The sequence below is a fragment of the Patiria miniata genome, unplaced genomic scaffold, assembly GCF_015706575.1.
Source record: "Patiria miniata isolate m_02_andy unplaced genomic scaffold, ASM1570657v1 HiC_scaffold_25, whole genome shotgun sequence".
Taxonomy (NCBI): Eukaryota; Metazoa; Echinodermata; class Asteroidea; order Valvatida; family Asterinidae; genus Patiria; species Patiria miniata.
The window spans coordinates 9,903,951-9,931,268 of record NW_024037064.1 but is presented as its reverse complement, the minus strand read 5'-3'; the positions used below and the strand labels follow the sequence as shown (position 1 = coordinate 9,931,268).

The following is a 27,318-nucleotide window of genomic DNA, read 5'->3' as shown; positions in this document are numbered from 1 at the left end:
CAAACTTTTAACCTGATTCCAGAAATTTTAATGTATCTTTTATCATTTTTTGACCGCCCATCTAGTGTTTTTACTTTCCACGCAGTCCATGGCTCCTCCTTCTACAGCACATACAATTAGGGCGCGGTGCTGTCATAACGGTTTCGTATTGTTTAATCTGCAATTACCTGAATTCTTTGTAATTTCAAACTGTGTTCCCAAAGAGTGTATTTCCTGCTAATCAGTTAAACACAGACAATGCAGAAATACAAAAATAACCTGTCAAAATACAAACGAGGTGATCGCTCAGAGACACACAGCATTATTCCACACCATTCAAAGGGACCGTTTTCATTAGAATATGATAAAAAAAATCATTAAAAAAATCATTTAACTTTTTCCTCACGTTTCAACACGTTTTTGTTTTGGAAATGGACTCGATTCGAGTTGAACATAGTCCGAATCAGTCACTAGCCGAGTCTGAGCCAAACCGAGGCCAAAAGGTAACGAGTCTGATGCCAGTCACGAGTCAAACAAAAAATAAAAAAAATCAACTGACTCGAGTCCTCCAAAATATACCCGCCTGAATCACCTGAGGGGGGGGGGGGGTTGATAATTCAAATTACGTTTGCTGAATAATTACTCTTAAACCTATTATGGGACAACTTTTCCTCCAATTCCCCATTTTAAATTGAATAGATTTGTATTGCCAAAAATACACCAAATAAATTCAATTAGATAAAAAAACACGCTTCTTTGCCATTTCAAAACTCCCCCATCAAATTCAAATACAGTTTCAATAACAGGACTATTTAATTAGGAAATGAAATGTTAAATGTCATTAAAAAATGTCCAAACAGTTAGAGTGTTGTCTGCTAAATGCGTAACGCCTACCTCCTGTAAGTCATTTAAAAAGTTGAACACAACATACAGTTAGCACATCATTGATTACTTTGAAGAAATCCCCGCTTTATCGAAAATAAACAAGTTTTTTAGCCAAAATATACAGACAAACAAGTATAGTGTAGTGCATATTGTAGACGAGTGTACGGTACTCGAGTGCGCGGTCGATCTTTTGGACTTCGTTCAATGGGCACTCAAGGGTATTTATTAGCATCTTCCCGTGTCAGGCTTGTGTGACTCCTTCTGTTTGCACAAAGTCAATTGCATTCACGTACTGGTATCGTGAAGCCCTGTGTATCAGCCTTACACATACACAAATGCAAAGTACAAGCCTGCATACAAAACATGCACAACAGTTTAATAAGCTATAGCTGTAGCATTTAATTGCTCTAAAACACTGTTTTTCTTTCCAATTGGGAACTTTGTCATAAAATGCCTAGCTAGGACAGTGAAAAACATTCCTATTGGCCAAGAACCGATCACGTTGCTTGAATTTAACCCTTTGATAAAAATCAGGTTAGAATCTTACGTATATTTCAGTATTCACTATTTACATACTTTATCTCATGAAATCTATATGAACTAAAATCTTGTCAAAACATATCGTTGATGTCGAGAATATACATTAATGTATTTGACTTTTGGTAAAAGATAAGGAGTGTTACATGTATGTTGGCGCTAACGAAAATATCAAAACAAGAGCTGAAACTTCCCTAGGCCGTTTTTTGTCACTGTAGGATTTCGTCTATATGATTATCATGAGTTGTAGTTATCACATAATTTGTTTTTATGTAATGTTTTTGATCAAGTTTCTTAAAATATACCAACCCATTCATTGAAGCAGCTGAAATCAACTAATTAAAACTACATTGTAAGTTTTGAAATGAGCTAAGTCAAATCAACACAAAATGATCATATGTCGTAAAATTGTGTATTTACAGGCAGGTTAACAGCAATTAAACAAAATGTCTTTGACATGTTTGACAGAACAATCAAACTTAATTTTGAATTTGACTCTACTTGACATACTTCAACAGTTTTTAAATTATCTCGAGATTTTTTGGGAAACTGTGTCGATTTTTTTTTCTGACAGTTGAAAGAAATGTATGCATGTATCTTGATAATTGAGTTAAATTTTACCAAGACTGTTTTTTTTTCTTCTTTTGAATTGAAAGCTAATCCTTGTCATAAAATCCTTAGGAAAGCTTATACATTCCTATTGGTTAATAACCCATCACATGGGTTTAATTGACACCCTGTAACAAACCGGGTCTTCTCACTTTCGGTATTCAATATTTACACACTGAGTAGCACGAAACTAAAATGTACTCACAACATCACAAGATTTGTTTTCATATAACGCTTTTAATCAAGTTTCTTCTTGAATTTAAGCTTCTTAAAATATATCAACCCATTCACTGAAGCAGCTGAAATAAACTAAAAAATGTAAGATTTAAAGTGAGCAAAGTCAAATCAACAGAGAACGATCACGTTTCGAGAAATTGAGTAATTACAGGCAGGTTAACAATCAACAATCAACTCTAATTTTGAATTTGACTCTACTTGATATTTAAACATTTTTTGTTCATATTTTCTCGAGATTTTTTGGGAAAACGTGTCAAATTTTCTTGGACAATTAGAAATGTAGTTTATAATTGAGTTTAAAATTTACCAACACTGTTTTTTTTTTCAATTGAAAGCTAATCCTTGTCATAAAATCCCCAGGAAAGCTTATACATTCCTATTGGCCAAGCACCCATCACGTAGGTTAAATTGAAACCCTGTAACAAATCGGGCCTTCTCATTTTCAGTATTCAATATTTACAAACTGAGTCGCATGTAATCTAAAATGTACTCACAACATATAATCGTAGATGTCGAGAAAATTCTAAATATATTATGGAACTGTCAGTTATTACATCAAACATTTTTCGTGACTTCTTTACAGTAAAAATAACCTGAAGGTTATGCTGGTTTTAATTAAAGAAACAAAACAATGTTTCGTTTCATAGGAGCTAGCTCACATGATTAACATCATGAGTTGTAGTAATCACTGCATTTGTTTCCATGAAATGCTTTTTTTCATTCCACTTTCTTCTCGAATTTCAATTTCTCTACATAACTCAAACCATTGAGGCAACTGAAACCAACTAATAAAACCTTGTTTTGAAATAAGCGAAGTCAAAATCAGCATAGGATGATTATATTTCTTAAACTGCGTATTTACAGGCGGGCTGAATATAAATTAAAATTATGTTTTGTAACAGAACGATCAAGCTTAGCTGTACAAGTGTCGCAATTTCTTGGCAAAGGCTATATCTGCTGTTGTAAGATGAACGTTTGCCAGAACTATTGTGGTGTAGGCCTGCTAGGCTTTCGGGCCGAATTCATTTTTGTTGTTGTCATTCTGGAGTTTCATTGTTTATTTAGTCTCTCACAGTTGGTCAATGAGCGTATATTGTGCACATACATAATTTTGCCAATGGGCTACAATTTGTATTCATATCACATTGACACCCTCGGTTGTCAGAACCAGTGTGTTGTTTGTTGAAAACGAAATACATCTAACGTATCAGAAAAATTGATATTGAAACAAAACTGTAATCGTGATATTTCAAGTTTTCTCTCTAATAGCGTTTTAATTTGTTGAGCCTTATATTACTTGAGCTGATGAGGATGAATGTTAATATACATGAATGAAAAAACTTCTTTGCCTTTAGGTTTTTCCTAATTTGATTTTTCAACGCTTTTTAAAAATCATCACCGGATTTGATTCAATGTTTACTTTTTTATTTTCTTTTTTGGTTTCTTTTGAATGAACTGAAAAGGTGACTCATTATAATCATACTTGATAAAATTAAGACAACCGCCCACTTTTGTGGACAAAATTGACCGATTGATCAGAAAGTCAAAATAATACAGGTAACACATGTAATCCAATACTGTATACGTTGTTTTGTATAATACGTGATGTATCAATATTCTTAAACTTTTAATTGTTTTCATTGTTGTGATAGGACCGCTCTTTACTTTTTCTATCAACATGCCTCAAATGATGCGAAATTGACATGACTGATTACAATGTTGTATCACAACGGGCGATACATTTTGACTGAGTTGTAGTCAGCCACTGCCAGCTGCCCATGTGATGAGAATGTGATACCCAGTGGGTAGTACAGACCCTGTGCGATGCACTTGAGAAAGCCACCTTGAGGGTCATAGTGGTGGACATGACCCGTGTTAAAACCATTAGACATTGCAACATAGATACCTGAGCTATCAGTGCATACACCGAAGCAGTATTCCACTGGTTGACCATTGATGGTGGGTTTGATGGTGCGTTTTGTAGCACCATTGCCACCGGCAATATCCACTGTCTTTGATGTATAGTCACTTATTATCGCTTGATCACTGCTGTCAAAAGCCAGAAAATAAGGTTTAATCTTGACTGGTATGGTATGAAGGAGCTCACCATCAGTGGGGCTGTGCACTGTCAATACCATCCTCGCCACATCTCCCACTGCAATGGTACCATTCTTGACAGCTACGCTCTGGAGGTCAACCGCGGTCTTACCAACCTCACTTGGCGGCACCGTTGGGAACTCGTATGCCAGCGTGTTGTCGCTGTTGTACACCTTCACATGGGATGCGCCTTTGTCAACAACCACCAAACGATTGTCGCTGCGTGTAGCTGCGATGCCGCGTGGACCTGTAGGGGGCACGATGTAAAAACAAACAATAGTGGTCAGTTTCAATCTGAATTGCAATTTATAAAAATATAAAAAATGAATTGGAGTGATAATAAATGTGTCCTTGGCAAAAAAATATACATCGTCAAATATACATGTACATTTGTACGTGTACATGTTAGGGATATCACTGTGTCTTAAGGTATCCTGTACATATTGATGTTTAAGCCTTTCTGAATTGCCTTTTGTATCTTTCAGTGGGATAATAGGAAAAAAAACTAAAAGACTCCTGACAACAGTTGAGAAATTAACCAGTGAACCAGTGTATCAGGAAAACTTATATTTCTTTCATTTTAAATGGATTTTTCTTGACCTTTCATCCTTTGAAAAAATGTCGTGAAACGAGCCAACAAATTTCATGAAAAAAAACAAGAGCAATCTAATTAAAAATGCGTGGGGACAGAGCAAAAACCCAATATCAAACATGAGGTTCAATTTACAGTAGTGTTTGTTCAATTTATGAAAAAATAGCAAGAAAAGTTGATTTTTGACATGGACGATTTATTTACATTTAAAAATCTACATGTTATGAACACAAAGGTATTCACTTAAAATGTTTCGCATCAAAGCTAGTGTGATTCCTATTCATCAGATCTCGTGAGGAAAATTAAAAACTAAAATATAATGATGACCAAAGAAAATGTTGTTTGTGTGCATGATACGGCAGATTGCAATGAACGATAATTTAAACTTACATCTTTGCATCGGTATCGTGCTTTTCTGGTTGCCATCGATGCTGCAAATCACAACTCGTTTGTTGATGTTGTCAGTCACTGCAATCCCATCAGGTTGACAAGCAGCTATGCCCCAAGCCCCTCTGAACTCTCCTGGACCGCTTCCCTTTCTACCAAACTCCCGACACAGCTCCCATTTGCCTTCCGCCACCACCTCACCCAGACTGATGCCACCAACACCCTCACTCTGCTTGAACTTCAGAAATGCAAGCCTGTTGTCAACTCTAGGCACACTCTGATCTGCCAACAATTTCAAATCTTTACTGATTGTGGCATAGAGTGAGAGAAAGTCACTATCTGATGCAGTCTTTGTCACCTCTCTAGCTGTGTCAAGTGAATACTGAAATCTCTCCACTGCCAAGCTCATAGTTTTCTCATATTCGTCCAGTTTTTGTCCACGATCTGTTTGGATGTTTTTAATGTCGTCAAGGATGCGATTTTCTTGAGCTGTTACCTGTGCTCGTATCTCAGCTGCTCTGTCTTGCACTTCTGTCATGACCCTCTTAACTGCGACACCCAAATCTTCTTTCATTCTTGAGACTTTCTCTCGTGATTTCTGGAGTTCTGTCATTGTGTTTTCAAGTGGAGAGACCAGTTCAGCCAACAATTGCTTGCACTTCGATGTGGCCAGATTTCTGTCAATGTACGAGTGTTCTGGCTTACAGTGGTCAATGACGGTACAATCTCGGCAGATCAAAGTATCACATGTCTTGCAGAAGAACCTTGCCACTTCGCCCTCATGTACTGGACATTTTGGATGTTGTCTTGGGTTTTCCTTCTTCAGTTTCACCTTTCCCTCACGAACGTCGTCCAAAGGAGCTATTACGTGGCTTGATGTTACAGGAACTCGTTTGTGTGAACTGTGACATCGTGAGCAGATATTAACTGAACAATCCAGACACCGATGTGTTGCCTCATTGCCATCATCACATGTCTCGCAGAGCAGATTTGTGTCACCCGAACACACCAACTTTTCCTGCAGTTCAAACTCCTCAACCAGACCAATCAGATGAAAGTTGGTTTTCAGACCCTGCACCCCCACCTCAGGAAGTTTCGTCTCCTGTCGACACACGGGGCAAGGAATTGCTGTAGAGCCCACGTGCTTCGTGCTGCAGTATTTCAGCAGACATTGCGCACAAAAGCTATGTAGGCATTCCAGTATCTTGGGCTGTTGGTATCTCTCTTGACATATGCTGCACTCAAGATGATGTCTGCTGATCGTCTCTAGAGCTGAACTTACTGCAGGTCCAGTCGCCATTTTTGTCTAATAAATGTGAAGAAAATTATTTTATTTTAAACATAACAGTGATAAAAACGTATCACTCGTATGTTTCCCTTTATGGGTGGGGACCACTAGTAATTGACAGGATGTGTTTTTGCATTTGAAATGAATCGATGTGTGCAGGAATCTCAAGATGTAAATTAAAAAGAAACAAGTGCAAAATCATATCCTTATCCATAAACTGCACCTCCTCTTCAAAACATCACATATTTTATTTTATTTGTGATGCTTCCTTGGATTTGTGTTATTGTTGGTTAATCCGGGAAGGCAGAAATCTGAAAGTGACTTTATCAACTAATGTTGCACTTTATCATTATGTCAAATTTCTGAATGCAAAACATCAATATACATGTACAAAGTTATAGGATGCTCCATAGTGGCCCATGAATATTTTTCCCTGGACTTCCTTTGTATTTAGAGGGCACAGCAATAGGCGTGAATGCTAAGATTTCCTCAAAAGAAAATTCACTCTCGAAGGACTTCGTAATTATCATGGACAGATGGACATTCTTTCCCATTATATTTTCTGAGATAACACGACAAGTTGTAGTATTTCTATCTGCATTTACATTATGTGCCTATCAAATGTTTCCCCACCCCTCCCACCCCGCGCTGCCCCAGGTCCGATGTGCTGCCTTTTTAAGATGTCAAATTTTTGTGAAATTTTATGTTGAAATTTTGATACGCAAACGTGTGCAAATGTGTCTGGAAATTTCACCAAAAAATGGACATCTGAAAAAGGCAGCACTTTCTGATTAGCCTATATAGAGGGCGAGAATGCTTCTAAAGCAAAAAAACAACAAAGTAAGCCTAAATGTGAAAATCAAAATTTGGCAAAATCGACACGTTTTTGTACATGTGGATGTGTGGCCTATGTTTACGGAGGCAGTTCAGTAAATAGGCCTCATTTATGGGGCAAGTATTACATGTACATGTATGTATATATACGTTTGTCTAGTCCGAGTAACTTGGACCCAACTTATCGCCTTTTTAAACATTTGGACATGGTCTGGCGATCGCCAGACCATGTCCAAATGTTTAAAAAGGCGATAAGTTGGGTCCAAGTTACTCGGACTAACGTTTGTCATGGTATGTACATGTATGTATTCCCAAACGTACAGACATGCAAAATAACACATCTGATTTTTACAACAAAATGCTTCTCCAGGATTTAACTTTAAAGAAGACAAAGATTATTGAGCTCACATTTACCCGACGTTCCCGGTTTGGATGGTAAACTGATGTTTCTGTTGAGTCGAAAGAAGCGAATCTTTCGGTTGGTTAAATTTCAGGCTCGAAGCAATCAACGCGGAAGTAGAAGTGGACGTGACGTGAAATGTAATATTAAGAGCGCCTCCAAGGGCCGAGTTCGGGCAGCCTGTTCTTGACACGGGTCGTATTGTTCTCGCGATGCGCGACCGAACGGCGGCAAGAACATACACGACCCACGAACACTGCACTCGGAACAGGATATGTACCTGTCTGGGTTTCGCACGAACCATGGAGTTAATCATTATAGCTCCCTGCACGAACAAAATACCCGTGTCAATTAACAGATCGCCCGAACTCGGCCTATGGTACAAGTTAAGTAGATGTTCGTGATCAGCTGTTCGAATATTTTACTCACTCTGACTCTGGACAAAAAACCTGAATCTAAAATCAATTAAGGATTAATACCGAGGGCGTCATCAAGCGCCATCGGCAGTGCATGTCTTTTTCAAGTTGTCTACCCAAACTCTCCCTTTATTACCGTTGAGGGGGTAATTTGAACGGATTATTGTGTTTCCTTGTTTAGCAAAAACAAGGGATGGCCATTTTGTTTGGCAGTGCACTCCTTATTTCCAACCTCATTACAAAAACTTTATTAGATATGTATATACTTTTTTAATTTCCATTTTCCATTGTTTGTATTTTTAAAATAAAATGTCTCCATGCATTCATTGTTTTTTGAAGGGGGAGGGGTGTGGGGATGAAGGGGTTGGGGAAGATTCAAAAGTACCTACGGCCTTTAAAAAAACAAACACTTGATGACGTCCAAATGAGACTGATTCCCGATCTAAGGGCGATATCATTTTTTCTTCATTTTTCTTAAAAATTAACCCGCGTTCATCGCCTGAAACGGGATATCTAAGTCCCTTTTACTTTTTTTCTTTATTTTTCTTTATAAATTCTAAACTCCATTAAATGCTGCATCTTACCCAATATGATGTCGGAAAACATGCATTTCTCATATGATTTTCAGTTTTATTCTCAAGTCATTCTTTATGAAAAGTCTATTTGCGATCACAAAAAAGTGATATCCCCAAGAAACCATGCAGTTGCTTTTGACTTTTATTCAATTCACTGTTTGCAGAGCTCTGATGAGACTGACCATCTATCTGGCAAGTGGCTGTATATGATGAACGCACTTGGATTAAAGCTCATGGACAAAATACACTTTGTAGTTTTGATTATTGTGTAGAATTTGGATGTCTCGTCATCATTCAGATTGTTTGCAACTTTATGTTGCTACTTCTACGGCATTAACCGATGTGGATGGAGATTTAGAGGTGATTCACACTCACAATTGCAAATGTACAATTTTTTATTATTATTATTCCACACCAATCAAAGGGGCCGTTTCCATTAGAATATGAAAAAAAAAGTAAAACAGTACATTAACAAATTCATTTAACTTTCCCCTCACGTTTCAACACGTTTTTGTTTTTCGAAATGGACTCAATTCGAGTTGAACATAGTCCGAATCAGTCACTAGCCGAGTCTGACTCAAACCGAGTCCAAAAGGTAACGAGTCTGATGCCAGTCACGAGTCAACCAAAAAATAAACAAATAAACTGACTCGAGTCGTCCAAACTATACCCGCCTGAATCACCTCGGGGGGGGGGGGGGGTAATTCAAATTACGTTTGCTGAATAATTACTCCTAAACTTATTAGGGGGACAACTTTTCCTCCCATTCCCCATTTCAAAATGAATAAATTTGTATTGCCAAAAATACACAAAATAAATTCAATTAGATAAAAAAAAACCGCTTCTTTACCATTTAAAAACTCCCCCATCAAATTCAAATATAGTCTCAATAACAGGACTATTTAATTAGGAATCGAAATGTTAAGTGTCATTAAAAAATGTCCAAACAATTAGAGTGTTGTCTGCTAAATGAGTAACGCCTATCTCCTTTAAGTCACTTAAAAATTTGAACAAAACTTCTAAGTAATAGCACATCATTGATTAGTTTGAAGAAATTCCCACTTTATTGAAACTATACATTTTTTTTGCCAAAATATACAGACAAACAAGTACAGTGTAGTGCATTGTAGATGAGTGTACGGTACTCGAGTGCGCGGTCGATCTTTTGGACTTCGTTCAATTGGCACTCAAGGGTATTTATTAGTATCTTCTCGTGTCAGGCTTGTGTGACTGCTTCTGTTTGCACAAAGTCAATTGCATTCGCGTACTGGTATCGTGAAGCCCTGTGTATCGGCCTTACACATACACAAATGCAAAGTACAAGCCTGCATACAAAACATGCACCACAGTTAAAAATAAGCTATAGCTGTAGCATTTGATTTTTTTAAAAACACTATTTTCCTTTCCAATTGGGAACTTTGTCATGAAATACCTAGCTAGGACAGTGAAAACATTCCTATTGGCCAAGAACCGATCACGTTGCTTGAATGTACCCCTTTGATAAAAATCAGGTTAGCATCATACGTATATTTCAGTATTCACTATTTACATACTTTATCTAATGAAATCTATATGAACTAAAATCTTCTCAAAACATATCGTTGATGTCGAGATCATACATAAATGTATTGGATTATTAGTCAAAAGATAAAACAATTCTCGTAACTTCTGTTCATGATAACTCGAGTGTTACATGTATGTTGGCGACAATGCAAATATGAAAACAAGAGCTAAAACTTCCCCAAGCCGTTTTTTGTCACTGTAGGATTTCGTCTGTATGATTATCATGAGTCGTAATTATCACATGATTTGTTTACATGTAATGTTTTTGATCAAGTTTCTTAAAATATACCAACCCATTCATTGAAGCAGCTGAAATCAACTAATAAAACTAAGTTTTGAAATGAGCTAAGTCAAATCAACAGAGAATGATCATATGTCGTAAAATTGTGTATTTACAGGCAGGTTAACAGCAATTTAACAAAATGTCTTTGACAGAACAATCAAACTTAATTTTGAATTTGACTCTACTTGAAATATTTAAACAGTTCTTAAATTATCTCGAGATTTTTTGGGAAACTGTGTCAATTTGTTTTTGGACAGTTGAAAGAAATGTATGCATGTATCTTGATCATTGAGTTAAAAATTTGTTTTTTTTTCTTTTCAATTGAAAGCTAATCCTTGTCATAAAATCCTTAGGAAAGCTTATACATTCCTATTGGTCAAGCACCCATCACGTGTGCTTAATTGAAACACTGTAACAAATCGGGCCATCTCATTTTCAGTATTCAATATTTACAAACTGAGTAGCATGTAATCTAAAATGTACTCACAACATATAATCGTAGATGTCGAGAAAATTCTAAATATATAATTGAACTGTCAGTTATTACATCAAACATTTCTCGTGACTTCTTTACAGTACATAATAACCTGAAGGTTATGCTGGTTTTAATTAAAGAAACAAAACAATGTTTCGTTTCATAGGAGCTAGCTCACATGATTAACATCATGAGTTGTAATAATCACTGCATTTGTTTCAATGGAATGTTTTTTTTTATTCCACCTTCTTCTCGAATTTCAATTTCTCTACATAACTCAACCCATTGAGGCAACTGAAACCAACTAATAAAACCTTGTTTTGAAATAAGCGAAGTCAAAATCAGAATAAGATGATTATTTTCTTAAACTGCGTATTTACAGGCGGGTTGAATATAAATCAAAATATGTTTCTAACAGAACGATCAACCTTAGCTGTACAAGTGACGCAATTTCTTGGGAAAAGCTTCTATCTGCTGTTGTAAGATGAACGTTTGCCTGAACTATTGTGATGTACGCCTGCTAGGCTTTCGGCCCAAATTCATTTTTGTTGTTGTCTTTCTGGAGTTTCATTGTTTAAATAGTCTCTCATAGTCAGCCATGAGCGTCTATTGTGCACAAACATAATTTTGTCAATGGGCTACATATTTGATTCATATCACATATTACCACCCTCGGTTGTCAGAACCAGTATGTTGTTTGTTGAAAAACGAAATACATCTAACGTATGAGAGAAATTGATATTGAAACAAAACTGTTATCGTAGTATCTCAAGTTTTCTCTTGAACAGCGTTTTAATTTGTGTTTCCTTATAGTACTTGAGCAGAGGATGAATGTTAATTAATATACATGAATAAAAAACCTTATTTGCCTTTAGGTTTTTCCTAATTTGATTTTTAAACGCTTTTGAAAAATTATCAACGGATTTGATTCAATGTTTACTTTTTTATTTTATTTGTTTTCTTTTGAATGAACTGAAAAGGTGACTCATTATAATTATACTTGTTGAAATTATGACAACCGCCGACTTTTGTGGACAAAATCGACCGATTGATACATGTAACACATGTAATCCAATACCGTACACGTTTTTTGTATAATACGTGATGTACAATGTATCAATATTCTAAAACTTTTATTTCATTGTTGTGATAGGAGCGCTCTCTACTTTTTCTATCAACATGCCTCAAATGATGCGAAATTGACATGACTGATTACAATGTTGTATCACACCTGGTGATACATTTTGACTGAGTTGTAGTTAGCCACTGCCAGCTGCCCATCAGATGGGAATGTGATACCCTGTGGGTAGTGCAGACCCTGTGCGATGCACTGAAGGAAGCCACCTTGAGGGTCATAGTGGTGGATATGACCCGTGTTGGCACCATTATGCATTGCAACATAGATACCTGAGCTATCAGTGCATACACCGTTGCAGTATTTCACTGGTTGACCATTGATGGTGGGTTTGATGGTCCGTTTTGTAGTACCATTGCCACCGGCAATATCCACTGTCTGTGATGTACAGTCACTTATTATAACTCGATCATTGCTGTCAAAAGCCAGAAAATGAGGTTTAATCTTGACTGGTATGGTATGAAGGAGCTCACCATCAGTGGGGCTGTGCACTGTCAATACCATCCTCCCCACATCTCCCACTGCAATGGTACTATCATTCTTGACAGCTACGCTCCGGAGGTCAACTGTGGTCTTACCAACCTCACTCGGCAGCACCGTTGGGAACTCGTATGCCAGCGTGTTGTCACTGTTGAACACCTTCACACGGGGTGCGCTTTGCTCAACAACCACCAAACGATTGTCGCCGCATGTAGCTGCGATGCTGAGTGTATCTGTAAGAATCACAGAGTAAAAACAAACAGTAGCGGTCGATGCCAATCTGAATTGCAATTTAGAAAAAAAAAATCAACATGAAATCTTAAAAGTGATAATTAGTTGTGTCCCTGGCAAAGACTAGACAATGTCAAGGTTCGAACAAAATGTTTCAGAAATCACTTCGTCTGTAAGTTGGGATGATTAAGCTTGTCTTTATATCTACACACCGATAATGAAGGACGAATTGGTTTTTGTATCTTTCAGTAGGATAATAGGAAAAAACCCGGAAAGACTTCTGACAACAATTGAGAACTTAACTGGTGAACCAGTGTATCAGGAAAACTTATATTTCTTTCATTTTAAATGGATTTTCCTTGAACTTTCATCCTTTGGAAAAATGTCATGAAAAGAGGAAACCAAATTCATGAAAAAAAACAAGAGCAAACTAATTAAAAATGCGTGGGGACGGGGCAAAACCCAATATCAAACATGAGGTTCAATTTACAGTAGTGTTTGTTCAATTTATGAAAAAATAGCAAGAAAATTTGATTTTTGACATGGACGATGCATTTACATTTAAAAATCTACATGTTATGAACACAAAGGTATTCATTAAAACATGTTTCGCATGAAATTTACTGTGATTTAGTTTCATCAGATCTTTTGAGGTAAAGTAAAAACAGATGACGGGGAAAAAAATACATGTACGTGTGCATTATTGGAGAGATTGCAATGCACGGTAATTTAAACTTACGTCCTTGCATTGGGATCGTGTTTTTCTGGTTGCCATCGATGCCGCAGATCACAACTCGGTTGTTGAAGAGGTCAGTCACTGCAATCTCATCAGGTTGACGAGCAGCAATGTCCCAAGCCACATTGAACTCTCCTGCACTGCTTCCCCCTTTACCAAACTCCCGACACAGCTCCCATTTGTCTTCCGCCACCACCACCTGACCCAGACTGATGCCACCAACACCCTCACTCTGCTTGAACTTCAGGAATGCGAGCCTGTTGTCAACCCCAGGTATCCTCTGATCTGCCAACAATTTCAAGTCTTTGCTGATAGTGGGATAGAGTGAGAGAAAGTCACTATCCGATGCAGTCATTGTCACCTCTCTAGCTGTGTCTAGTGAATGCTGAAATCTTTCCGCTGCCAAGCCCATAGTTTTCTCACATTCGCCCAGTTTTTGTTCACGATCTGTTTGAATGTTTTTGATGTCGTCAAGGAGGCGATTTTCCTGAGCCGTTACCTCTGCTCGTATCTCAGCTGCTTTGCCTTGCACTTCTGTCATGACCCTTTTAGCTGTGACACCCAAACCTTCTTTTATTCTGGAAACTTTCTCTCTTGAATTCTGGAGATCCATCATGGTGCTTTCAAGTGGAATAAACAGTTCAGCCAATGACTGCTTGAAAACCGATGTGGCCTCATTTCTCTCAATATATGAGTGTTCTGGCATACGGTGGTTCACAACGGTACAATCTCGGCAGATCAAAGTTTCACAGGTATTGCAGAAGAACCTTGTCACTTCACCGTCATGTATTGGACATTTTGGATGTTGTCTCTGATGTTTCTTTGTCACTGTAACCTTTCCCTCACGAATGTCCTTCAAGGGAGCAACTTTGTGGTCTGATGAGGAAGCGAAGCGAAGATGCATTTTGCTACAGACTGAGCACATATACTGGCCACAATCCAGACATCGCTGCGTGGCCTCGTTGTCCCTCTCACAAATGTCGCACAAAAGACAAGCATCACCTGATCCCACTATCTTTTCCTGAAGTGCAAGCTCCTCAACCAGACCAATCAGATAGAAGTTGGTTTTCAGACCCTTTACCCCAGACTCGGGAAGTTTCGTCTCCTGCCGACACACAGGGCAAGGAATTGCTGTAGAGCCCTCGTGCTTCGTGCTGCAGTATTTCAGTAGACATTGCTCACAGAAGCTATGCAGACATTCCAATATCTTGGGCTGTTGGTATCTCTCTTGACAGATGCAGCACTCAAGGTGATGTCTGCTGATCGTCTCTAGAGCTGAACTTACTGCAGGTCCGGTCGCCATGTTGGTCTAATAAATGTGAAGAAACGTATTTTTATTAAAAACATAAGAATGCTAAAAATGTATCATGACTTTATCATTCGCATGTCTTCTTATATGGGTAGGGACCAATAGTAATTGGCAGGATGTGCTTTGTATTTAAAACGAATCACCAGGTACAGGACTCTCAAGATGTGAATTAAAAAGTCCAATCACACCCATTATCCATAACTGAACATCCTCTTAAAAATATCACAACTTTTATTTCATCTGTGATGCTTCCTTGGCATTTTTAGATGTGGGTTAATGCGGGAAGGCAGAGAAATCTGAAATGGACTTTAATCATCTAATGTTGAAATTCATCATTCGTGTCCAGTTTCTGAATGCAATCTATCAATTTACTTGTGGTACGTTGAGTTGTAAGATGATCCATAGTTGTCCTATAAAAAGTATGTGTCTCAAATACTGGCCTTCCTTGGTATTGAGAGCACAAAGCATTATGGCCTTATGTACATGCTACATTTCCTGAAAAGGACATTCACTATGGAAGCTGCTTGGTTAATAACCAGAAGAAAAATAAAGCGAATCTCATACATCATGCACTTTACAGGGGCAATTTGGAATGTTGAAGACACTTTAAAAAAGAAAAGAAAAAAAGACACAATTATTATTTTTCCAGTGTAAAATATAATTATTTCAGAAAAAAAAGTTAAAGAAGGCACTTTTGTTGTTCATCATATGGAAAGTGGCCTCATAATTATCGGGGTAATCCTTACTTTAGTAGGACCCCGTTCCTATATAGGAAGGGAAAGACTCACCAAAACAGTTGACTAATAAATGACACTCAAAATTGGCATTCTGATATTTCTTGACACATCTGAGCAATTGGCAGTGACACTTTCTTGAATATCAGCAGGTTTAATTTGTGGAAAGAGGGCAGGGCTTTGATTTATGAAGGCAACTAAGGGGTAAAAGACGACAGTGGCAATCAGAAAACGGACTCAAAAACCAAGACGGCAAACATGAAAGTTCGATGCAATGAAAGCTCGATGCTGATTGGCTGATACAAAAATAAACATCTTATTTTATTTTTTTAGCAGCCAATCAGCAGCGAGCTTTCATTATGTAGGGCTTTCAATCGTGTTGTGAGAACTACAACATGCACCTGACTGCAAAAAAAAGGTAGGAAAGTCACATTTTCTTTGAAAGTGCTTTCAAAATTACAACTACATGTAACATGAGTTTAAGAAAAAAGACTGCTTTAGCCTGCAAAAGTCACTGTGGTACTGGAATCATCTGCAAAAATCAGTTTTGAACAGAACTTGTAAAAAATAGAGGTGTCCTAAAGATAAGGATTACCATTATCGGGAGTAGGCCTGTACTGCATTCTGTCTCAATCAATTTTCTGGGGTAACATGACATGGTTTTCTCTTTATGTTTATGTTCTTCTACAAGCTGTCATTCGTTTACATTAAAGGATGTGGATTCAAAAGTTACTTTTGAGGAACATTTCCTTGAGTATCCGATATTTATTACCTCTCAACGGGGCTGCGCCGGCTTTCTTTTAGCGTACGCTAGTTTGCCGGAGGAATCGAGAACCTCCGCTAAATTAACATATTACAAAAAGAAAACGCCGCCGCCCAAATATTCACAGCCTTCTAAAAAGGATAAAGCAATAGCCAGGCCAAGGTAGCATATACATGAGCGCAGACACTCTAATAAAATGTGTCATGTAATTATGTCAATTACAATATCGATATTATGTAGTCATGGTGGCTTAGGACACCTCTTATTATTATTTACAAATTGTGTTCATAAATCAAAACCCTGCCCTCTTTCCACAAAATTAAGCTAGCTGATATGCAACATGGTATGTTAGCCAACTATTTAGATGATTCCAAACACATAAAGGGATCTTTCATGCTACATATCATGTTTGCCAAATGTTTAGGTTTTAATTTATAAATACATGTATAGGCCTAAGTCCCAAAACATGAAAGTGTATTTTGTTTCTCTTATATTGAACGGGCCGGTGCTCCACTTCACGATTAGTTTTGCTTGCACCGGTACTTTGCATCGGGTACTGCCATTACTGACACAGCAAGTAAGCCCAACATTACAGTAACATCACACAAAGTATTGAGAGAGTCCCAAATTTGTGAACTAAACAATAACATGCCTAACGCAGTAACGAACGTTATAATTCCACACGTCGCACACACCCCCCAAAAACCAAGTCCGAGTAACTTGGACCCAACTCGGTAACGGAATCGCACTCGGGATACGGGGACCATCGAATGTACGCTGGGCATGTAGAAGAAATCGCGTCGTTCAAACATTAAACACGATCGGAAATTTAACGTGTTCAAGATCGCGAGGGGAGCTCTCCGAAATGAACGGAAAATTTCACTTTTTTCGGATCGTAAGTAAACTTCAGTACAACCATCTTAATTATCGATGTCTACTTGTACATCAGGTGGCATACATGTATCTAGTAATCTGGAGGCCGTTTTGAAGGTGAAATCTGATGTTTTTTGTTGGAAAATGTTGGCTTTTGGGACTGTGTTGTCTAGGTCGCGGTATTAGCTTGGACCTTACTATCGCCAGACCATGTCCAAATGTTAAAAAAGGCGATAAGTTGGGTCTGTGGGTCCAACATGTCCAAGTTACTCGGACTACCAAAAACCCAACATCATCATTTCACAACAAAATGCTTCTCCAGGATTCACGGTTGACACTGACAGATATATTTTGCTCACATTTATCCCTCTCTTCTGGGTTGCATGGTAAAATCTTGTTGTTCCTGTCGAGTCAAAAGAAGAGAATCTTTCGGTTGGTTTCCTGGACGCAAAAGTGAACGCGGAAGTACTTCGACGTGAAATGTAACATGAAGAGCGCCTCCAAGAGACCGCACGTCATTTTATCCTGTGCTAATTCTATCTATTACTATTAGATTGTGTTCGCGACCAAGTGTTCGAACTTTTTTTGTTACTCTGAGTCGTACCAAACAAAAACAATTCTCAAATTAATTTTTAAATTTAACGTCATCAGGCGTCATCAGGTTCAGTCGACAGTGCGTTCGAATGTCTCTTCCAGTGGTCCCCTCAACTCTCTCTTTGTTACCGTCGAGGGGGTACTTTGCACACATTTTCTTTTCTGTTCCCAGGGCACTTCTCCTTCCCATCTCATTCCACAAAACTGCATTATAAAGACTGTTTTAATTTTGGTCTGAATATTGTATTAGTGTTTGCCTTTTTCATTTTTGTTTATTATTATATGTTTTAGAATCTATTTTCCCCTTGCTTATTTTTCATTGATTTTTTTCGAGGGGGGGGGGGGGGGGGAGGGCGTTGGGATGGATGGGCTCGGTTGGGGGTAGGGAGGTTTCAAAAGTAGCTCCAGCCTTTAAATAATTTAAAATGAACCTTATAAGGAATGTATATAATATATAGAAAAAAGGACATTTTCATTTTTTTCTTCGCGTTTCTTAAAAACCCAGGCTCATATGCGGGAAGTTATTATCCGAGCTGCTGTTACTGTTGAGTTTTTATTTAATGTTTTGTTAAATTCTAAACTGTTTCAATTGCTGCATCTCGTCCAACAGTCGGAAGACGTGCATTCCAATGTGCATGCACATGCTTTGTATTGTTTTGTTTTACCTCAAGCCTTTCTTTTTGTATCCATTTCCGATATTCAAAAGACGGCTGGAAACCTTTCCTCATTAAACCCACTGGTATTTATTCCTGAGGCCTTCATTGACATTTTATACAATTCACTGTTTGCAGAGCTCTGATGAGCTGCCAACAAGTGACTGATTACTGGACTAAAGCCCATGGACAAAATTGGATTGGTCAGTTTTGATCATTGTGGAGGATTGAGACGTCTCATCCGATCATCTAAAATGTTTACAACTTGTTTGTTTCCTCTTCTTTAGGCATTAACCCATGTAGATGGGGATTTGGAGGCGATTCACACTCGCAATTATAAACGTACAATAGTTAAACCCGGCCAGTGTGTTTGATAATTTTCCTTCCGAAATTGGAAGAAAAGACACCCAACCTGTTGCTTTTGTGGAAAATACCCTGAAACCGACCTCTGTTCATATGTTTCTTGATTGTGAGTGTATCACACCTGCAATCTTAAGTGCTTCGATTACAAAGTCAAAGACTCTATCCGAATTGGCAGGTTTGAGATTTTTGCCAATAATTTGCTTCTGTTTTGGTTTTGGTTTTGCCAATAACACATTATTGACTCATGATTTTCTCAACTAAGTTCTGTCTTTACAGATGTAAACTGCAAGCCCAAATTCCCCCCATTATGCGTCTACAACTAACTTTGAGAGATTGACACGACATTGAATACATAATACAAATGTAAATTCAATTTTCTTGATCTTCAATTTCAGAAAGGGAAATGTAAATGCAATTGTTTTGAATCACTTGTTTACCATTCTGTTCCCTTTTTTTTTTACTCTCCTTTGCTCGGTTTATAAAAGTGGTGCTGTCATGAATAAGTGTTTTTATTGTGTATAATGTTCAATTCCATTACTTTTTGTAATTCCACCCTTTGTTTCCAATGTTTGTATTAACTGCTCATCACTTAAAAACAGAAAATAAAAAAAAATCTACCGAAATTCTATAGAGGTGATATTTCATAGAAGCACTTCAGCGATTTCCCATATCATTTAAAGGGTTCGTATTCATATAATTGCAGGGATGCAATTGTTGTATGAGCAGTTTTTGTCTATGCGAAATAACACGATCATAGGAAAAGTGGGTTAACTTTTTGGGGGTAATAATTGATTTGTAAATACTGCGTCAATGCTGGCAGTCACCAGAATTATTTTGAGCTTTTGTTCAGAGTATGTATTTGTCTACGGTGTTTCCTTTCCCAAGTGACCCCTAATTTTCAGGAACTACATATGTTTCTTGAGAACCAAGTTGCACTAAAAACGCGGTGACACATAATAATTAGAAATGGATATTTAAAAAAAATTGGAGATCACAGAACTCTCTAATAAAATATCAAATTTACTGAAAATGTAAACTGCTTAAAGTAAAAAAAAAAAAAAAAAAAAGGTACATGTATTCTCGGTGCCGTACTGAAAGGTGTTTTCAAAGAGTCACCCTGGGTGATTCAAAATCAAGTTTGTAATATAATCACTCCTAAACTTAATACAGTACATTTTTTTCCTTCGATTTCTCAATTAAATTGAATACAATTGTATTAAGAAAAAGGGGGAAAACACAAAAATAAATAAGATACAAACCGCGTAATTACTTTGCTTTTAACGTGCATGGGTTATATTTATTTAGTATTGTGGGGCAAATGTTCTGACTTTACGAAATTCCTACTTTCTGTAATCAAATACAGTGTCGATAAGTGACTATTTAATTAGGAATTTAAAGGATGAATGTCATGGACAAAAAGTCCAAACGATTAGAGAGTTGTCGGCGTAATGAGTAAAACATGCCCCATGTAAGTCACTTTTAACAAAGCTTCATTTGTAGGCAGATGAATAGTAAAGAAATCCTCGCTTTATTGAAATAAAAACAAGGTTGTTTTTTTCCTAAATTTATTCCATGGAAATGGAAAACATTAAGCCAAAATATACAGATAGACAAGTATATCATGAGACGAGTGTAAGGCGCTGAATGCGCGGTCGATCTATTTGAACTTCGTTCAATATTGGCACTCAAGGAGATTTAGTATGGTCCCGTGTCAGGCTGACCCTTTCTGTCTGCGCAACCTGAATCCAACTACAAACACGTACTGTTATCGTGAAGCCCTGTGTATCGGCCTTTCTCATGCAGTAGTTAAATACACGACTCCAAAAGCCTGTATACAAATGATGCACCACAGTTTTAAACTAGATGAAGCATTAAACAAAAATTATTATTGGCCAATAACCGATCACTTGGCTTGAATTTAACCCTTTAAACAAATATTAGGTTATCTTACGTTTATTTCAGTGTTCTCCATTTACAAACTTATCCTCATGTAATCTATATGAACCAAAATCTAGACAAAATATATCGTTGATTTCGAGAAAATTACACACGTAAAATTGGACTTTTGTTAAAAAGATAAAACAATTCTCGTAACTTCTGTTCATGATGCATAAAGGACTGATAATAAAGGACTGCACAAAGGACTGATAATGATATTACAATAATCCTCAGTTGTCAGAGCCAGTGTATTGTTTGTTGACAAATAAAATACATCTAACGTACCTGAACAATTGATATACAAACAAATCGTAATAATGCTATCCCAAACTTTCTCTCCAATAACGATTTCAGTTATTCACCTCTATAGTACTTTATCTTAGGATGAATTTTTATACATGAATTAAAAATCTTATTTGCTTCAACCACGCTTACGGTTAGGCTTTTCCCTTCAATTTCATTAGTAAACAATTTTTTTACAAACTTTCACCGCATTTGATTCAATGTGATATTTTGTTTCTCTTACTTTTTGGGGAATTCAAGTCTATTACTATCAACCAAGCCATTTTTTTTTGTTGAAAAACAGTTGAATTCAGCCAAATTAACTTTTAATTAACAGGAGCAAAGTGAAATCAACATAGAATGATACAATTTCCCAGAATTGCGCATTTACAGGCAAGCTGAACTAGAATTCAAATACCTAACATACTTATACTTAACATAGTTGGCATGTATTGCTTAAACTATGATACATTGTAATTAGTGTATGCGCATCCAACTGGACATCTGGGCTAAACTTCAATGTATTGTTCAACCTTCCTGCTGTCTGATCAGTCACAGACAGTCAACAAACCAACCCTCTTTCTTACCATGCCTCTTATGGCTAGTCACCAAACAGTCAGATCATACATGCATTTCAAGCAAGCACTGTGACTAGTCAAATTAAGTCAACAGTCACAAGCAGATAAGTAGTAGGCACATGTCTTATCTATCACCTACAGTCAAAGCATAGCTGTAGCACGACACATAAATCACAGCCAGTCAATCCTGCTTTATTTTGTCCGAGAGCACTCAATCGTTAAAAACAGTCACTAGACTGATTTTGACTGAAAGGAAAACTTGCACAGAATGTTTGTTTGCATAGGAGGGATGATGACTAGCCAATATTATAACGAGTAGATCGTTGATATCAGCATTATTCCATCCCATTGATCAGTTGGTAGGGTCCATTTTATAGAACTGATTGGATGCAATTGTTCTAATCAATTTAATTTGACGTGACTGATAGGAATGTCGTATCACACTTGGTCATACATCTTCACCGAGGACCGGTCAGCCACTGCCAGCTGTCCGTCTGATGTTAACATGATTCCATATGGCCAATCCAGACCCTGTGCGATGCACTTGAGAAAACCACCTTGAAGGTCATAGTTGTGGATATGACCATTGTGTTCACCATTAGGCATTGCAACATAGATACCTGAGCCATCAGTGCACACACCGTTGCAGTATTTCACTGGTTGACCATTGATGGTGGGTTTGAAGGTGCGTTTCGTAGTACCATTGCAACCGGCAATATCCACTGTCTGTGATTTATAGTCACTTATTATCGCTCGATCATTGCTGTCAAAAGCCAGAAAATAAGGTTTAATCTTGACTGGTATGGTATGAAGGAGCTCACCATCAGTGGGGCTGTGCACTGTCAATACCATCCTCGCCACATCCCCCACTGCAATGGTACCATCATTCTTGACAGCTACACTCTTGAGGTCAACTGCGGTCTTACCGACCTCACTTGGTGGCACCGTTGGGAACTTGTATGCCAGCGTGTTGTCGCTGTTGAACACCTTTACATGGGGTGCGCTTTGCTCAACAACCACCAAACGATTGTCAACGCGTGTAGCTGCGATGCCGAGTGGACCTGTAGGGGGCATGATGTAAAAACAAACAATAGTGGTCAATTTCAATCTGAATTGCAATTTATAAAAATATCAAAAATGAATTGGAGTGATAATTAATGTGCCCCTGGCCAAAATTTTTTACATTGTCAAATGTACGTGTACATGTTAGGGATATCACTGCGTCTTAAGGTATCCTGTACACTGTGATGTTTAAGCCTTTCGATAATTACCTTTTGTATCGCTCAGTGAGATAATAGGAGAAAAACTAAAAGACTTTTGACAACAGTTGAGAAATTAACCAGTGAACCAGTGTATCAGGAAAACTTATATTTCTTTCATTTTAAATGGATTTTCCTTGAACTTTCATCCTTTGGAAAAATGTCATGAAAAGAGAAAACCAAATTCATGAAAAAAACAAGAGCTAACTAATTTAAAATGCGTGGGGACAGGGCAAAAACCCAATATCAAACATGAGGTTTAATTTACAGTAGAGTTTGTTCAATTTATTAACAAAATAGCAAGGAAATTTGATTTTTGACATGGACGATGCATATATATTTAAAAATCTATATGTAATGAATACAAAGGTATTCACCTAAAAAGTTTCGCATCAAAGTTAATGTGATTCCGTTTCATCAGATCTCGTGAGGAAAATTAAAAACAAAAAAGATAATGAAGAGCAAAGAAAATGTTATTTGTGTGCATGATTCGGCAGATTGCAATGCACGGTAATTTAAACTTACGTCCTTGCATCGGGATCGTGCTTTTCTGGTTGCCATCGATGCTGCAAATCACAACACATTTGTTGTTGATGTCAGCCACTGCAATCTCATCAGGTTGACGAGCAGCAATGCCATAAGCCCCTCTGAACACTCCTGAACCTGTTCCTTTTCTACCAAACTCCCGACACAGCTCCCATTTGTCTTCCACCACCACCACACCCAGACTGATGCCACCAACACCCTCACTCTGCTTGAACTTCAGAAATGCAAGCCTGTTGTCAACCCTAGGCAGACTCTGACCTGCCAACAATTTCAAGTCTTTGCTGATTGTGGCATAGAGTGAGAGAAAGTCACTATCCGATTCAGTCTTTGTCACCTCTCTAGCTGTGTCTAGTGAATGCTGACATCTCTCCGCTGCCAAGCCCATAGTTTTCTCATATTCGTCGAGTTTTTGTTCACGATCTGTTTGAATGATTTTAATGTCGTCAAGGATGCGATTTTCTTGAGCCATTACCTCTGCTCGTATCTCAGCTGCTCTGTCTTGCACTTCTGTCATGACCCTCTTAACTGTGACACCCAAATCTTCTTTTATCTTTGAAACGTTCTCTCGTGACTTCTGGAGTTTTGTCATTGAGTTTTCAAGTGGAGGAAACAGTTCAGCTAATGATTGCTTGTACGTTGATATGGCCAGATTTCTGTCAATATACGAGTGTTCTTGCATACGGTGGTCAATGACAGTGCAATCTCGACAGATCAGCACTTCACACGTTGTGCAAAAGAATCGTGTCACTTCGCCTTCATGTTTTGGACATTTTGAATGTTGCTTTGGGTTTTCCTTCGTTGCTTTCACCCTTCCTTCACGAATGTCCTCCAAAGTAGCAATTATGTGGCTTGATGAAGTAGCAAATCTTTTGTGTGAATTTTGACAACGTAAACAAATGTTTTGCGCACAGTCCAAACATCGACAGGTTGCCTCATTGCCATCATCACACGTCTCACAGAGCAGCTTTGTGCCACCCGAACACACCAACTTTTCCTGCAGTTCAAACTCCTCAACCAGACCAATCAGATGAAAGTTTGTTTTCAGACCCTGCACCCCAACTTCAGGAAGCTTTGTCTCCTGCCGACACACAGGGCATGGGATCACCGTAGAGTCCTGGTGCTTCGTGCTACGATATTTCAGCAGACATTGCTCACAAAAGCTATGCAGGCATTCCAGTATCTTGGGCTGTTGGTATCTCTCTTGACATATGCTGCACTCAAGATGATGTCTGCTGATCTTCTCTAGAGCTGAACTTACTGCAGGTCCAGTCGCCATTTTTGTCTAATAAATGTGAAGAAAAATATTTTATTTAAAACATACATGTAACAGTGATAAAAATGTATCACGTTTATGTTTCCCTTTATGGGTAGGGACCACTAGTAATTGACAGGATGTGTTTTTGCATTTGAAATGAATCGATGTGTGCAGGGCTCTCAAGATGTAAATTGAAAAGAAACAAGTGCAAAATCATATCCTTATCAATAAACTGCACCTCCTCTTCAAAACATCACATATTTTATTTTATTTCTGATGCTCCCTTGGATTTGTGATATTGTTCGTTAATTCGTTAACCCGGTAAGGCAGAAATCTGAAAGTGACTCTATCATCTAAATATGTTGCACTTTATCATAATATGTCAAATTTCTGAATGCAAAACATCAACATGTACAAAGTTAAAGTTGTAAGATGCTCCATAGTGGCCCATGAATATTTATCTCCAGGGCTTCCTTTGTATTTAGGAGCCACACAGCAAATATAGTAATTATCATGATGGACAGATATGGATACTCCAATCTTTCGCATTAATTTTTTTTGAGATGACATGACATGGTTTCGTCTTTATCGTTTTATTTTCATCTCCATTATCATGATAGCCGTCATTAATTTTTAAAACATGTTAAAATAATAACAAAATGTGTGCTGTACTTGTACGTTAAATCTATAGTCCTCTGCATCGAGCAATGCCATTAGCATTACTCGATATATAGTCGTGTTCCCTAACGTGGCGCACTTCGAAGCTTACCCGACTTTCCTCGTGTAGTGTTGCCAAGCCTCTTTGTTGACAAACCTCAAATTCATGCAATAAAATACTAGTACTTTTACCTTATCAATGCTTGCTATTTTACCTCTGTGAACAATTTCAGTTTCATAAAATTTAATCTGAAATTCAAAAATGGTGGTGTCCGGAAATTGGGCAAAAATTGGCGGAGTGTTCCCTAACGTGGCGCACTTGAATAAATCTTGGAAAATTCCAAATTAACACTTACGAATTCCTATAAACTTGATAAATTCTGATAAATAATTAATATCTTTACTTACATACCCAGCCAAATGTTTGTCAGAAAATTATTTTCTTATTTTTCAGGGCATTTTCAAAGGGTTCACTTTGCACTTGAAAATAAAATCGGAAAATCACGCCAAAATAGCTTTTCCTTCTTACATTGTTACGGGTAAATAACTAAGGCTCGCGATTTATGAACAGAACCGTTTAGAACTTGATGAAATTTCACTTTCTGTGAAATTTCAGTTTAAAATTTTGCTCTAGCTAGGCGCTACCGGCGAAAAATCCAAGTGCGCCACGTTAGGGGCCGCGCCACGTTAGGGTACATCAACAATATTAACAGCCATACATGTACATGTACATGTAATAACAAGTACATGGAGTACATGTACATACACCCATGAACGTGGTTACAATACAACATGTACATTTAGTCACACACGTAAAAAATGCCTCATCAGAATTTCACAACAAAATGCTTCTCCAGGGTTTAAGGAAGACAAAGATTATTGTGCTCACATTTATCCGACGTTCCCGGTTTGGATGCCAAAATGATGTTTCTGTTGAGTCGAAAGAAGCGAATCTTTCGGTTGATTAAATTTCAGGCTCGAAGCAATCAACGCGGAAGTAGAACTAGAAATCGAAGTGCAATGTAATACGAAGAGCGCCTCCAAGGGACAGCACGGCAATTTTTCCTATGCATGGTACAGTACTATAGATTGTGTTCGTGACCATCTCTTCGAAACTTTTACTGACTTACTCTAAATCTGGACCCCCAAAAAATGCATCTAAAATTAATAAAAAAACAAAATAAGCCAATACCGAGGGCTTCATCAAGCGTCATCGCCAGTGCATTCGAATGTATTTTCAAGTTGTCTGCCCAACTCTCTCTTTGTAACCGTTGAGGGGGTAATTTGCAAGGGTTCACATGTTTCCTTGTTTTCCAATGAAACAAGGGATGGCCTTTTTGTTTGGCAGTGCACTCATGTTTTCCCATCTCATTAAAAAAAAAAGCTGCATTAGATAGGTATATATGTTTAATTTCCATTGTACATTTTTTTTTTGTATTTAAAAAAAAAATTCTCCGATGCATTCATTGTTTTTGAAGGGGGGGGCGGGGCGTTGGGATGGATGGGTTGGGGAGGTTTCGAAAGTACCTACGGCCATTAAAAAACAAACACTTCCTATTTTGGATGTCTAAATGAGCCTGATTCCTGATGTGAGGGCGGTATAGGATCCGGAGAAGCTTCCATTTTCTTTTTCATTTTTCTTAAAAGTTACCGCCGCTCATTGCCGGAAATGGGACATCTGAGCCCCTTCTACTCTTTTTTCTTAATTTTTTATAACTTCTAAACTGCATTAATTGCCGCATCTTTCCCAATATAATTGTGTCGGAAAACATGCA

General features: G+C 37.7%; 5 protein-coding genes across 5 annotated transcripts; all 5 read right to left on the bottom strand.

Annotated features, from left to right (window-relative positions):
* Positions 1-3,889: 3,889 nt before the first annotated feature.
* On the bottom strand, positions 3,890-6,623 carry LOC119733019 (transcription intermediary factor 1-beta-like). The gene is made up of 2 exons (XM_038206600.1): positions 5,327-6,623; positions 3,890-4,591 (listed from the first exon to the last, which is right to left on the bottom strand). The coding sequence occupies exons 1-2, from the start codon at positions 6,621-6,623 to the stop codon at positions 3,972-3,974; spliced, it is 1,917 nt and encodes a 638-aa protein (XP_038062528.1). The 3' UTR covers positions 3,890-3,971.
* A 5,704-nt stretch (positions 6,624-12,327) lies between these two features.
* LOC119733389 lies at positions 12,328-13,767 on the bottom strand. Its single transcript, XM_038206969.1, has 2 exons — positions 13,743-13,767; positions 12,328-13,005 (listed from the first exon to the last, which is right to left on the bottom strand). The coding sequence occupies exons 1-2, from the start codon at positions 13,750-13,752 to the stop codon at positions 12,383-12,385; spliced, it is 633 nt and encodes a 210-aa protein (XP_038062897.1). The 5' UTR covers positions 13,753-13,767; the 3' UTR covers positions 12,328-12,382.
* A 46-nt stretch (positions 13,768-13,813) lies between these two features.
* On the bottom strand, positions 13,814-15,042 carry LOC119733018 (E3 ubiquitin-protein ligase TRIM56-like). Its single transcript, XM_038206599.1, has 2 exons — positions 13,896-15,042; positions 13,814-13,827 (listed from the first exon to the last, which is right to left on the bottom strand). Exons 1-2 carry the CDS (start codon positions 15,040-15,042, stop codon positions 13,814-13,816), a joined length of 1,161 nt encoding a protein of 386 aa, XP_038062527.1.
* A 7,211-nt stretch (positions 15,043-22,253) lies between these two features.
* LOC119733388 lies at positions 22,254-24,511 on the bottom strand. The gene is made up of 2 exons (XM_038206968.1): positions 23,611-24,511; positions 22,254-22,887 (listed from the first exon to the last, which is right to left on the bottom strand). Exons 1-2 carry the CDS (start codon positions 24,308-24,310, stop codon positions 22,265-22,267), a joined length of 1,323 nt encoding a protein of 440 aa, XP_038062896.1. The 5' UTR covers positions 24,311-24,511; the 3' UTR covers positions 22,254-22,264.
* On the bottom strand, positions 24,343-26,521 carry LOC119733017 (tripartite motif-containing protein 2-like). The gene is made up of 3 exons (XM_038206598.1): positions 26,433-26,521; positions 24,563-24,913; positions 24,343-24,348 (listed from the first exon to the last, which is right to left on the bottom strand). The coding sequence occupies exons 2-3, from the start codon at positions 24,905-24,907 to the stop codon at positions 24,343-24,345; spliced, it is 351 nt and encodes a 116-aa protein (XP_038062526.1). The 5' UTR covers positions 24,908-24,913; positions 26,433-26,521.
* Between the last annotated feature and the right edge of the window lie 797 nt (positions 26,522-27,318).